The sequence below is a fragment of the Ostrea edulis genome, chromosome 5, assembly GCF_947568905.1.
Source record: "Ostrea edulis chromosome 5, xbOstEdul1.1, whole genome shotgun sequence".
NCBI classification, from domain to species: domain Eukaryota; kingdom Metazoa; phylum Mollusca; class Bivalvia; order Ostreida; family Ostreidae; genus Ostrea; species Ostrea edulis.
Window position 1 is genome coordinate 83,981,999 of NC_079168.1, and position 15,158 is coordinate 83,997,156.

Sequence of the window (15,158 nt, forward strand, 5' to 3'; positions counted from 1 at the left end):
AATAGCACTCTGATCATTACAATTGTTCTAGTCTTTTTTCAATTACATGTACTAGATAATGTTTCATCATTACTTTGTAGTTATATAAACACTTTGCATATATTACATACGCTCTATAGTGACAAGAAAGAGCCAGAATTGTTCGGCTTTCATACTCCTGCTGTTTGATTTAATGAAACCAATCAGTGTTATTCCTTCTACCTCCTGGATTGAGATGAACTTTTTCTCTCTACATGTTTTCGGTAAAAATTTAAAGGCCCACCTATTAACGATTTATTACATCATCTGTCAGGACGAAAATGGATGCGCCCATCAAATATCTACGCAAGAGTAGAACTTCGGTAAACATTATTTTTGTGCAAGTGTTTATCATATGTACATTTGTTTACTCCCCCCCCCCCCCGTCTCCGTTTTATTTGTGTCTGTCCTTTTGTTTTGAGTGTGGTGAACATCTGTTGTCATTTGGAAACATTAACACAATTGGACTTTCATGCACTTTCAACGACTCCAATTTTAGACAATTGAGAGCCTAAAAAATGAAGTAAATTGAAGCTTCAATTTGTTATGTAGAAAACTGTTGCACATACATAATGAAAAAAACTATTTCAATTATTTCAATTTAATGCATGTACAAAAAATATATTGGGACTGCATATAGTGAACTTTAACTAAAGCCATTGTATTATTATTATTTTATTCATTTATAAAACGCAAAATTACAAATAGTTTCTATGCGCTGTACAATGTTTGTGCTAATAATCATTGATAATATATGTATTGTCGTCTACAGGGCGAAAAAAGAAGCAATGGTTTTAAAGCAGAGAAAAAGCATATAACACTACATGTAGTTACTCTCTGCTAATAAAAGCAGACAAGTACGGCGGGTGTGGCCGGTCGACAGGGGATGCTTACTCCCCCTTGGCACATGATCCCACCTCTGGTGTGTCCAGGGGTCCGTGTTTGCATAAGTCTCTATTTTGTATTGCTTATAGAAGTTATGAGATTGAACACTGTTCGTTATCGTCACCTTTCATGCAAATGATTCTGTAACTGACATAAAGATGATGATATACCCGACGATGCTTCAGAGATTGGTTAAGCCATGCATTTAATGAAGCAGAAGAGAGTTACAGTTTTGATGAGTTTTTTTTTGGGGGGGGGGATTAGTGATTTAATGTTATGAACTTAGTGATTTCACAAGTTTACTCATTTGATCAGGGTATATTGAGAGAACTTCATATTGTGAGAGCGAAATTAATTTCGTGAAAACCAATGTAAAAACAAATCTCTTCCACGTGTCCTAAACCAGCCACTGTAGTTGAGAGACAATATATAAAAACAATCAGACATTGCGATGTATACTTACAAACTGTGTGCTGACTAATATCCTCCCCCATTTCACTAATTGCTCATCTGACCGAAGCGAGAATATTCGATCCAACAGCAATTTTTTTTTTATGGAACAATGTAGATTCATACACATATTTATCATTTCAGAAAATGAGTTCATTGTGTATCAAGATTCTCTCTGACACATTGATCTTACTTTTGTTTGCAATTAAAGTGTGTATTGGTAACAATTACCCGAATACGAGTTCTATCCCAACATTGGTCAGACTATGTCGTGCATATATGATTTACAGTAAATGCAGTACAGAAGAGTGGTTATTACAAGAAGACAAGATTTATCGCCAACTGTTTGTGTTGTGTTTGTTGTTCATCAGTTTTACGATGGTTAGTCCAAGGAACTGGACGACAAAGCTAAAACAATGATATCCTTGTAGACATGAGAGTCATGTGAGAATTATGATTACAGAGTTATATCTATGGATGAGAACAAAGGATCATCAACTAGTACCCCCAAGGAACCTCTTAACGTCAAATCTGAACATTTAGTACTCCAGGGAATCATTTAGGTCCTAAAATGCAAAATCTATTTAAAGCAGTATGAGAGTGTGGTAATTATAGTTATGTAGTGCACGGTACGAAAACAAAAACTGCCGTTCTTAACCCAATGTTTGAAACTTCGAGTGCTGGTGTTTCCTTATGCAATCCTCAGTTGAATTTGCCAAAGTTAATCATTTCCAGTGGTGATGATGAACCGCAAAAGGACGGAGTGAAATAATTGGTATGGGATTTTGAGATTAAGTGTTTGTATAAGAGTGTTCAATATGAAACCAAAGCTTATTTTGTTACAAGTCCCACACTCTGTAAATAGTTTAACCTGTTCAGTCCTCGTACTTGTAGGTCTGTGAGATGTTTTTCTAACGATAGATATATTTTTGTTGACGTTGCAGCAATACAACATTTATGCAATATTTTCACATAATAGCATTTCTGATAAAAAATGATTCTATTTATGCATCAATGTTAGACGAGGGTCTTTACAGCTCAGTAGCTAAGTACTTCGTTACTAGCTTAAAAATACGGGTGTATATTTAATTGCTGTTATAAAATTTAGAAATTCATTTCAAAATTAAGGATTATCTCCCTCATGCATAGCTCTTATCCTTGGACGAATTTGACTCCACTTTTTTTGGCACGCTGTTTTTGGCTATAATAGCTCTAAAACTTCATTATTATTTCGGATTTCAGACATTTCGGTTGAGCATCACTGAAGAGACGTTATTTGTCGAAATGCGCATCTGGTGCATCAAAATTGGTACCGTACAAGTTTTACACGAAACAATACCAAAACTAATTAAATTAGGATTTATTGATAAAATTGCAAAGGATACTATACTTCTGTTTTGGTTGGGTTGTGTAATCGGACAGTAAAAATTGTACCATTGTTAAAAGATTTTCAACATCATCGGAAAATTAGGGAAGTGCAGAATAAAGGAGATTTCAAGAAAAACCAAAGCAGCAACATCTCACGCAGAGAAAGCAGAGGTGTAAAGAAAGGTAAAGGATAGAACAAACAATAAAGTTTCACTCATCTGGCTTTCTAAACATACCAAGAAGGTTAAGAAGTTTAGAATATCACCATATTAAAGGTTCAAACAACTCAAAGAGAGATCAATACCAAGATTTTGGTACAAGTAAAAGAAAACGTTTTATCGTCGTTTTTTGATCTTTTTTAAACAAATGCAGCCTGTTATTGGGTCGAATGCTGTCTGAGTGCTTCATATCAATTGTTAGGATGTTTTTTACATATTGATTTGGACCACGGATTACGATGTTAACCTGATCAAGATACAGGGCTCACGGCGGGTGTGACCGGTGGATAGGGGATGCTTACTCCTCTTAGACACCTGATCCCTTTCTCTGGTGTGTCCAGAGGACCGTGTTCGCCCTCCTCTTAATTTTGTATTCTTGATAGGAATTATTAGATTAGTCACTGTTCGTTATCTTCACTTAGTAAGTTGACACACATCAACATCCACGGGGAGTTGTCTTAGGGTCGTTATATTGTTTATGCATTTTGTAAAGCAATCTTTTAGAAGAGGGTAAAGTTGGTTACCACAGCATAGGGTCGTAGGTGTAAGTCCATACTATGTATATATGCAACACATTTCTAGATCGGTCTCTGAAGTGTCTCGAGTTTTTTCGTAGAGCGTATAAATATATCACTGATTTAAAAAAAACGATTGGGAGGGGGAGCATTTTGAGAAACTGATTGAATTAAAAATGACAAGTTTCTGATATCTTCCATTAGGCCTTATATTGGTCAATTTACAATTAACTGCATCTGATGTCCAGTTTGGTGTGTACATCCACGGTGGCTGCTAAGGGGAACTTTGTTTTAATAAAGTAAAGACTTTCTTGATTATTCGGACGTCCATTGGGACTTTGTGATAAACAACTGATTATGGTGTGCACACATCAGTAGAGGCATAAATCATTAGATGATACTGCTGTTAATGTATGCTCCTTCAAATTTCACACTGATGGATTGAAATTGACATCAACCTTGTAGTTATTTCCTGTTCCCAAGACAATCAATGTTCTACGTCGATTTGACCATAGTCTGACTATAGTAACATACTTGAATCTAATTCTAATTATAATTTTATTTCATACTAATTTTGCAATGTAAATGCATATTCTTTGGTTGACCTTTTAACAAAATTATTTTTCATCTATTTTTGCATCGTCACATCCCTCCGGTCTTTTTAATGTTTGGCTAAAAAAAACAACCAAATCCTTTCCCTCTCTGAAAATGGTCTGGATTCGTCTCCCGTTAGAGGTGTAAGGTTAGGCAGGTATAATTCTAAGTGAACCATGAAATATTTCTTGTGCTATTAGTACTCTTAGTTGAATGTTAATGCCACAATATGCTTTGCGCATATACAAGACTCAAAGTCCTTGTCACTTCCTAATTAAAGGTGTGTTTATTGAAAGTAGCTTTGGAATCAATATAATACACCTATGAAACTGTAATTTGAATAATTCCCCTTTATAAACTCAGCCAAAGGTCAATGGGTGAAATGACCAAGTTTCTCTTCTCGACCCTACCATAACTGTAAATTATGCCTAATTATTAATTATTTCCACACAACTATATGAGTTGCCCCAACCTGGGGGTACTATTGTAGTTGACTGCAATTGATGAAAAAATAACAAATAGCAAAGTTACAGATCAGAAAAATACACAGACCAACGTAGGGAAACAAAGGTTTTTTTTTTTAAACCACAAAATGGCGGACAGGTGACGTGACTTGCAGCGAATTTAATGCATGCATTCAATTTCATTATAGAATTTAAAAAATAAACTGTTAATAAATTCACAATTCAGTATTTATAACTAAAGAAATGCATTTTATAGAGAACAATTTGCAAAATACGTGCATAATTTAGAACATACTACATGTATGTCTATTAAGGAATGTCACAATATCAAAATTCTGTCGAGAGGATGAAATATACAACTGCAATTCAATCATGCAGTTTCCGCAGTTTCACAGTTTGTAATTCTTTGAACTCCTGGACACTCGTATGTTCCATCACAGTCACAAAGGCAAAACAATCTTAAACAATTGTATACGAAACTGAATGTTGTGTAGGCTTGGATTGGCAGGTTTGTAATGGGGTGGTAGCATGTGGCACAGTTCTCTGTGCAAATGGAGTAACGCTTGGAGGGTGGGCAGACTGCAGTCCCGTTACATTTACAGTAGCAGACTTCCCTATTGCATTCGTCTAGCTCCACTTCGAACTTGGAGAGGTAGGGTTGATGTTCGCCTTTGTACTCGCAGTCCCTGCAGGCTTCTACCACAAGCACAACAATGGTCAGCAAAGCCACCACGCAGCGTAAATCCTTCTACAATATATTCACTGCAAATGTATACATATAATTCTAATTATTGTATACTTTATAATATTTTAATGGTACACTTTATAATATTCTAATCATGGTACAGTTTATAATATTTTGACTATGGTTTACTTTATTGACCGTTTCTTTGTCAAGCGCATGGTAGTAAACGTGGAAGCCATGAATATTTCGGATATGGCCGTAAAAACGGAGGTCCAGTGTCACAGTGTGGCTTGGAGTGATAGAGAATACCCTCACCCTGTTGTGACATTTTACCTAAAGCTGGGTACTGGTGACGTCTCATGAATGAAAATTCTCGAATAGGACGAAAAGCACCATTAAAACACAAAAACTTTTCCTACTTTGAAATCCATTCATTCCTGATACAAGATCAGTAATAAATAACACAACACATAAACTGGACTAGCAACAACACGTAGCAGTTTTATTATACATGTAGTATAATACCATACATAAAAAATAATAAAATTTCCCAAAATTTAGGCGTGCTACCAGCTGTACGTGTCGTCCTAAACTGATTTAACCACGTATCTGTTGAAACCGGTTCTATTGAACCGCTTGACTGAACATACCTAAAAAGGTATTCGAAATGAAAACTTTCAAATTCCGGAATAATCCATTCATTATTATTACCAAGTAGAAATTGAATTCTGTCTAATTCGTTCCTCAAACGACAGAAATCACATTTAAAGTGGCTGGTCGCGGTGGCTCTGTAATTAGAACGTTCGATTCGTGACCGAGAGATGGTACGTTCGAGTTCTTCCCCATTCGGTATTTCATAGTGAGAGCCGTGGATTCTTACAAGCCGAGATTGCGACAGGCATTAGCACGATAAAGTCTGTTCCCGAGTCTCATGCACAAGTCTAGATATAAATATGTGGTGCATCACCAACAGCTGCTGACGCCTTGATATGCGTAACATTATTACGAATAGAATGTTAAACATCAAACAATCAAACCGTCCTAATTATCAATAATTATAATGAATAATTTTGAGAACGCTGGGGACTGTACTGTACGTATTTCATTAAGATATGACTTAACATTAATGTTACAATATGAAGTGATAAGCACGCTGCTTTTTTGTATACGAGTATATTCAGCATGCGAGCATCATTCTGTTTAATTGACAAGTAGCTTTATGACATTCTTTACCATAAATTACATTTTTTTTTAAAAAGTTTTTATATACGTGTACCTACCATGGTGTTGCTGTAGTCGTGTGTATCCTATACTCCGAATCTGTTTACTTTCAATGTCGTCAGTCCTCTTTATAGATCAACAAATTAAATATTCTAGAATATATATCACCTAGATAATCATTCCAAAGGGATTAACCACGTCCAATAATATCGGTTCTCAATATACCATCCTCGGGGAAAAGACTCATTACGTTGTCCACGTCATCAAAACTGCTGCATCACCTATTTGCGACTTTGTGTCGGTTTAAAAATTGTTGATACCTAACGTATGACAATGTAATAGGTTTCGAATTCAGTGGGGAAAAGAGGTTGCTTATTAGTGCCAAAAATTGTTTCCGGCTAAAATGGTTTTTTTTTGTTGTTGTGGTTTTCGCATGTCAGTCAATTTAAAAAAAAAAGTTTTTCTCTACATGATTAGATTCCTTGTTTCCCAGTCATTTTTATAAAATATACTTGACAAACAAAATCGTCAAATTTTAAAGGTCGATTTGTATCTTTCGTTTGAAGGAACGCTGAGATCTTCATGGGAAAATACACTAATAGAAACAAGATGGATGTTGGAACACAAGAAATGCGGGGTATGTTGTTTTCAGAACTTTTCTAATGTAGTATATTAATGCTTGCGTTCTAGGAATGTTTAATACTCTGTACAATTTAAGACAAAAGACCAACGCATAAGGATATTTTTCTGAAGCCATGATTTGTAGAACATGACTTAGGTGGTATCTGTGACATACTTTCTTTTGTATCGTATGAATAAAATGTCCTAGCTTATAAACTGTGAAAGGAAGTAGATATAGACAAACAGGGAGTTCTGTGTGGAAAATATTTCCCCCAAATTAACCAAGTTCAACAACATGTAAAGATTTCAAACATCAAAGAAAATTAGAAAATTGTTGAGAATCAAAATCCTTGCAATACACACATCTTCAATTTGGGGGGGGGGGGGGGGTGGTGGTACAAAGGCCCTTGTTTAAAACTGAAAGGATTTAAAAGGACAAACCATGCACTCACTTTATAATATTTCCTCAAAAAGTTCAACAACGTGTAATTTTCTCAACAATTTAAGAAAATCTTTACCATATGTATATCTCCAATACCTATACAAACAAAATCACTCATGATCGTGTGCAGGATTGGACAAAACAAGATGACAGACGGCAGTTCCAAACAAAGGTAGGCTCTTAAAACTCTTCATTTCACAGACTTATTAGACGACGAATTTATGAATTTAAAACACTACCTGGCCAGGGAGGCATCATTAAGTTGATTGGTTGTTGGAATTCTTACTCATGTACACGTACAACTGTAAATTCATTGATCGAAGTTGACGATGTTGTCTCGATAGAACTCGAATCGGGCGAAGATGTTTCTAATCATGTTTTCATGCATTTTAAGAAAGATAATTTCGGTAAAATAGACTCTGCACATGTCTTTTGATGAAAACTTGAAACAGTGTATGCGATTTGTCCCTTATATTGCCTTGGTTAAATAGATATTTTGACTTGAACATTTGCTAATGTGCAGGATTGGACCATGGTCGTTTCCACGATAAACGTGCAGGATTGAACCTCGATTTTGGTTCAGGATTGGACCCTTTCTTAAATGCATGCACACGATCATGACAGTGAAAATATCTGTAAACTAAGAAAGTCCGCACTTGAGAATTGTGGGAGGCGTTAGAAAGATAAATTAAACCCGAATATACGGATGGATAGACGTACAGACATCACTGTACTGAAACAGGTCGCTAACAAACAAGTGTAACGTGCAACCCTATACAATTACTACATACAGAATCCCCTCAGTTAACTTTCTGAGGACCTGGCAGTTTCAAAGTATTCAAATATATGATTACACAAAATATACAGATAAGTGTGGAGACTACTTGTCTTTAATCAATTATGTACAATGCTCTTGAGCGATCGGCTCCTACAGCTCGATCGGCTCAATGGGACTCCTGGCTCTTGGAAGCTCAAGGTCTCGGATACCGGCTCTCGCAGCTCGGCTCCTTTTGGCTCTCGCGTTAGAATTCAGTTTAAAAAAATAAATACTTAGAGCTAGGAAAGACTTGTTCAGCCACGTCTAAAGCTTTAAATGAATTTATCAATTCAATTCCTGAATTACCTTCTATTCGCTTTTAACAGCCGTCTGTCCAGTCTCTTCAGCATCAACTTGGAAACTGACTTGGCTTCGCGGCTTTGCTTATATTTATACTGTAGGTGTACAGCGCCACCTAGCGAAAACATAATTATGAAATGCCGCGGGTACCGGAATAACTTTTTCCGGATTGTCTCAAAGCACAATAAGTGCCTATGGGAATTCCAACAGACCGTTGGAAGACCTGATCACAAATACAACGAAGATATTGTCAATGAGGAACTCCAGCATCTTTTTAATGTCAACTTCAATGTAAATTATGAAGGGATGTTCCGAGATTCGTCGAAGGCTTTAGTCCAAATATCCAGCCGAGCGGAATCTCGGTCGAGATTAGCTTGAAGGCTACTTTTCGTGACATAGCACGCAAACATAAACAACAAATTCTGGTAAGGGCTAATAGGGAATGTGTACGCAAAATTGTGATTAATTAATTAGGACTGTGCAATTATTTATACTAAAATATCTGTCAATGAATGCGGAAAAAAAAAACTAGTTGAGGATTAAAAAAATGTCCAGGACATATGCATGCGAGGGCTGTTCGATATCTAATGTGTATTGTACCTCAGCGCGACAACGCTTTGCACGATTTCGTGGATGATGATACTCTTGAATAGCTCTATTCAATACCTTTCCAACAGTATAAACACGAGCCTTCAGCTCCATATAGTTTTAAACTTATAGTCACTTCAATAGAGCCAGTCGTTGACCACTGTTGTAAAAATGGTTGGGAAACGGATTGAGAATATTGAAGAAATTAGAGCTTATATAAAAGTTCGCACAAAACTCGGTCATTCGGTGATGCAGATTTTTACTGAATTGGGGAAGTTTATGGGTCTGATAAGGTATCTTATGAGACAATTCGTAGGTGGAGAAAGAAATTTTTGACTGGCACAGAGTCCGTCAAAGATGCAGCAAAATTTGGCCGACCTGTGACTGTAACAGGCAAGGCAAATGTCTCGAAAGTCAGGGAAATAATTGAAAGTGATGGCAGATACACGATACGTGATATTGCTTAAGCTGTTGGCATATCGCTATCGTGGGTGCATTTCATTTTGAAGCGTATTTTGAAAGTACGAAAGATTTCTACCAGATGGATACCGCATATATTGAGAAATGACCAAAAACGGATACGAGTACAAACCGCTAAGCAATTGTTCAAAATGTTTCCCAAATTCAATCAAAGACAATTTGTAAACACTGTTACTGGTGACGAAACATGGGTTCACTATTTCGAACCAGTGAGGAAAGTTGGAATCAAAATATTGCTAACTAAACACGATAGAAGGCCTGTAGTTGTCAAAAGAACCATAAGCACAAAGAAGGTTCTTTATTGCATATTCTTCTCATCTGATGGTATTGCCGTACAAATTCCGGTGCCAAAGGGCAAAAGTGTTACAGGTCGGTATTACTGAGATGTTATGCTATATAAAAAAGCTTAAGAAATGCCATCATAAATGACACTCTGTGTCAGGGTTTAGGCATGTTCGTCTACCTCATGATAATGCTCTATCACATACATATACATCTGAGTTTGTGAAGCAATTTTTGAAGTCGGACAAGTAGATTGTCACAGCAAGGATCATCTCGCTTTGCGAGGCGACTAAAACTTATATGAGATTGTACGTATGGGCTTTCGTAGATGCATGCCTGGTCTTCCGTATCGGTAGAGTGGTCACTGGAACTGTTAACTACGCATACACTGTGTATATAAACTGGTCTTAGCATCCTATATAACGAGAAAACCACTTTAATACTACTCGCTGATAAAAGCAGAGACATATCTCTGATTTTAGCTAATTTAGTGAATGATTGTTGGGAATATTGGTGTGGTGCCTCAACCATAGCAAAAGCACTGCAGGCTGAAAATGAAGATTTCACACGTCGAAGCCTCATTTTCTGATGAAAGATCGATATATTTCGCAGGGCAGACTGTGAGTGGGGTACTGAAGTTCCGTGTGTCGGAGGAATTCGCCGTCAGCGGTAAGGCAGTGGTACCAGGTTAAATAGAGTAACGATGACCGCACTGTGACCCCGTGCACATATTTAGCAAATTACTTCGGACGTCAAAACGTACGGAACCCCGTGAATGTCTTTACGGTAAAATATAAATGTCTAGTTTATTTTGTGATAGGGGGTATGAAAGCTGCTTTCGTTGTTTTGATGTACACTTAAACAGTAATGGTTATATTGTCAATTAACGTATTCACCGAGTATACCCCAACATGTGGGTGTAGGCTATGTTGTGACCGCGGGGTAGGCTATGTTGTGACCGCGGGGTAGGCTATGTTGTGACCGCGGGGTGTAGGCTATGTTGTGACCGCGGGGTGTAGGCTATGTTGTGACCGCGGGGTGTAGGCTATGTTGTGACCGCGGGGTAGGCTATGTTGTGACCGCGGGGTAGGCTTGCAAAGCTGCAATACAGATGATCGAGGTTCGTTTTGCATAATATCTCATGAGTGAATATGTTTTGCAGGAAAGCATATGGTTACGAATGAAAGCATTAATTCGGGAATTTATGGAAACAAATATATTTGTACACTTTCTAGTTTTATTAAACACCTCAACACAATTCCGACGGTCGAGGTAAGTGTGCCACTTGCGCGCGTGTCTTTGATCAAATATCAGGGTAACGTTTTGTTTTATCGTCACCTTCACATGACCAATAATGACGTGTTATCTGTATAAGTTTATACATATACTGTCAGTGAATTAAAACCATTGTATTCAAAGATATCGACAAAAAATTAATGTTGTGCACGAAGTGTATGCTACCAGATTTCTTTTACAGATAATTAGTGTGTAATATTCAATTTTTACGCCTACTGATTGTAGTAGTATTTTTATTTGTTGTTTTATATAAGAGTATACATGTACATGCATTAGTACTAGCCTAGTTTATTGAATGAGACGACTTACGTTACATACTTGTTTACAAAGTACAATACATTTACACGTGGCATATGTCCTAAATGTTATTTATATGTGTTGAATCTTTATCCACTGTTGCTTTGCAAATGTTCATCAATTTTTTTCTTCTAAAATTGGGAGAAAGCGCAAATTACATGTATATGTAACTATATCAGCATGTTGTCTAACGTGACAGACAACGAACTTGGTAAGCTACATATTGTACTTGTGTATGAGGATATGTTTGATTGCATTAAACATGTACGACTATCAATGCTACATGTACATGTAGTACATTGAAACCAACTGTAGTATTCAAATATTAAAGAGGTATGCTAACAGTACATCGTTGAATATTTTCTTAGATTAATATTTATTGTACATTAATTTAATAACATTCTTTTAAAAGTAATTATAACTTACAATGTATCAGTTAGCTTGAAAAACGTAAAGTTTCCATTCCTCCATGGAAATAACCAGAACATTTGAAAGTGAAAAATAAAATATCTCACTTCATCGGAAATACGAACACAAAGCAAGGGCGGATCCAGGAATTGCGGTTAGGGGGGGGGGGGCGGCGCAACTTTATGAAATAGAGGGTTTGGAGGTCGCCTTGAAGCCCCCAGTGGGTCCCCCAGAATCTCCTGGATTTTACAAATTTTTTTAGGACTTGAAGTATGTCTCCTATGTAGTCATTTTTACTATTTTATAACATTTTGAATGAAATTAATAAAATGACGCAAATTTTATGGGGTTTGGGGGAAAATATAAGTTCTCCCTAGGGCTGGGAGGATTCAGGGTTAGCTCGATTCGGTTCGGTTTCGATTCAGAACAGCACGGTTCGGTTATTTTCGATTCGGTTCATGTTAGATCCAATTTATCTAATGACACCACAAAAATTAACAATTTTAATGAGTAGCATATTTGATTTGATTTAATTCAAGTTATATAACTATATGTTGTCATTTGTAAACATCATATCTATTCATAATGGCATTTTATAACTTTGATAGAAAAAAGAAAACACTGACAGTCTATCAAAATTTGTTATATTAATGTGCTGCATAAGTTTTGGATTATTAAACAAATCTATAGTGAATCTAAAATGTATATGATATTGTTTTCATTGATATGCAAAAATTCAACAATTCTACCAATTGAGAGTCTTTGAAAATCTCTCCTTTATTGATTTACTTCTCTCATGTTAACTGTCAAATCTGTGTCATTACTTACGATGTTGATTTCACTCCACCACTGACAGAAATGCTATATGTCATGTAAAGATAAACTGCAATGATCTTACGGACCATATTCTGTTGGTATCTGAGTGGTAAAAATGCTAACTCTTAACACAGTAGTGATTTAAATCTCCGTTGCATAAAAAAACCACATGTTTTCAACATCACTCGGACGCCATATTTGTTGTTTTGGTGTAAGTAAAATCTAAACCGAACCGAACCGAAATCCGGAATTTGTAATCGGTGCATCGAATCGAATGGTATGAATCGCGGTGCACCGAAATTTTCGGTGCACCGCACAGCCCTAGTTCTCCCAATAAATGTAATTCAATAAATCGAAGGATTTTGATATTTATTTTTCCGAGAGTGGAAGAAATTACTGCTTCTTTTATCGTTTTCATTTTTCTAAACAAGAGACCACGATTTACCTTAAATTTTAGGGGGGGGGGAGTTGCGCCCCTTCCTTAAATCCGCCACTGTAATGTAACGCATAAACACGTTAATTTATTTCATGCCATTATTCATACATTTTTAATGGTCTTTTAAATCCAGTGGTCTACGATGCTTGAAAGCCATTTGTTAATATCAAGGGTACACATTACATGTAGCCTTCTTCTCCCCATGCGTCTTTCAAACCACTAAATCTTTCGATATGCGAAAGGAAACATATCGTGAAAATTACATGTAGTCTCTTTTTGAAGTAAGATAGAGCTATCCATTGATTAAACTTACAATACTCGTAAACTAGTACATTTTTATGCATATAATGATAAATTTTGATTCATACTGTAAATGTTAAAAATATTTCTCAACAACTAAGTTTTTCTTATATTTGGGACACGTTTGAGACGTATCATCGTGTGGCGACATGTGCCGTTTTTGTCTATAATTGTCTTTTGAATTCACTTCCTCCTATGCTGCATTCAGTGCCTTCACCCTAATATGGTTAGACAAATTAAAAACACAATCTAGAAGTGATATGCATAGCCATGGTGAGGACAAAGATGACCTCTAGGATGGCCATTTCCTATGTGTTGTGTGCTGAATGAATTAATTAGTGAAACAAAAGCTATTGGTAGCAACCACCACCCATTTTTTAAAAATTACCCAAAACAATAAAAATCAGGTGCAATTACCAATTTTGAGTATGCTGATTTCAAATCTGGATTCCTTTTACTCCAATTTCTTATAGAAAATGAGCTATAGTGTCTTAAACACCCCTACCGTCAAGTTGCCAAAAACGGAAAATGTTTCATTTCGCATCAAAAAGTGACCCAACTTTATTTCTTGAAACACCATTACCCAAAACAATAAAAAAGCAGGTGTAATTATCAATTTTGAGTATGCTGAATCCAATTTTGAATTCCTTTTACTCCACTTCCTTACAGAAAATGAGGTATAGTGTCTTAAACACCCCTACCGTCAGGTTGTCAAAAATTGAAAATGTTCCATTTCACATTAAAAAGTGACCTGAAAGTTATTTCTTGAAATAAGGCATACAACATAAAAGGAAAACAATTAATACTAAATTGTTCCATGAACATTCTTAGTTGTTTTGGAAAAAATATATCTCACCTCTGGACTTCACAGATACAGGAAAGAAAGAGGAATACGGAGTGGATCAACGATCTTAAATTTAATCAGATTGGGCCATAGCCTAATGAACAGGAGCAAAAGTAAAATTAATAGGAAAACTGATTTATTAAACATCAGCAAGTCTTTTCCGAGAACTTCTGGTAGAGCTGTCGGGGGGTGGGGGGGGGGGCTGAGTTGCATCATTATCAGAATTTACCGAAACAGTGGACTCTCTGGCCAGTCTGGGGGCTGAGCTAGTTGAAGCAGAATTCTCTGGCCAGTCGGGGGGCTGAGTGGTATCAGAATCTATTATATTTTTATTTTTTCAAAATTCAGAAATTTAAAAACTGCATGATCCGATTTTTTTGTAACACTAATAATTAATGTCACTTTATTGCGATGACTCTTCAAGTACAAACCATGATATTAAAAAAAACATGAAATGAAATGATAGATAAATAAATAAATAAAATATTTGTAAATTACTTTATTTATCCAGGGACCTATATACTAACTATAGTATATAGGTCCCTGATTTATCTGTAAGTGAGTCACTAATTAAGAAAATTGCATCATCTGTAGCTTATGACCCCTTTTGCCTTGCCTTGTAATTAATATTGTTGAAAATTTGGCAAATAGCATTTTCAAACTCCCAGTCCATACCCCACTTTTCTTTAAACGCTAAAAATCCAGCTAATTCAGTGAGGAAGAAATGTCACTACCATATTTCGAATTTCCTCTAGACTATATCAAATTAAATACCGCACTGCTATCAGTCACAGATTGACACTGGTAGGGGTA

At 36.2% G+C, this 15,158-nt stretch overlaps 2 protein-coding genes across 2 annotated transcripts in view; one reads left to right on the forward strand and one right to left on the reverse strand.

Annotated features, from left to right (window-relative positions):
* Positions 1 to 4,722: 4,722 nt before the first annotated feature.
* On the reverse strand, positions 4,723 to 6,769 carry LOC125651621 (uncharacterized). The gene is made up of 2 exons (XM_048880310.2): positions 6,478 to 6,769; positions 4,723 to 5,260 (listed from the first exon to the last, which is right to left on the reverse strand). The coding sequence occupies exons 1-2, from the start codon at positions 6,478 to 6,480 to the stop codon at positions 4,883 to 4,885; spliced, it is 381 nt and encodes a 126-aa protein (XP_048736267.1). The 5' UTR covers positions 6,481 to 6,769; the 3' UTR covers positions 4,723 to 4,882.
* A 3,495-nt stretch (positions 6,770 to 10,264) lies between these two features.
* LOC125651612 (arrestin domain-containing protein 3-like) overlaps positions 10,265 to 15,158 on the forward strand; it is a 30,365-nt gene continuing 25,471 nt past the window's right edge. Inside the window, exon 1 of the mRNA XM_048880295.2 lies at positions 10,265 to 10,617. Coding sequence (XP_048736252.2) covers positions 10,503 to 10,617 — 115 coding nt within the window. The 5' untranslated portion in view covers positions 10,265 to 10,502. The remainder of the gene's footprint in view (positions 10,618 to 15,158) is intronic.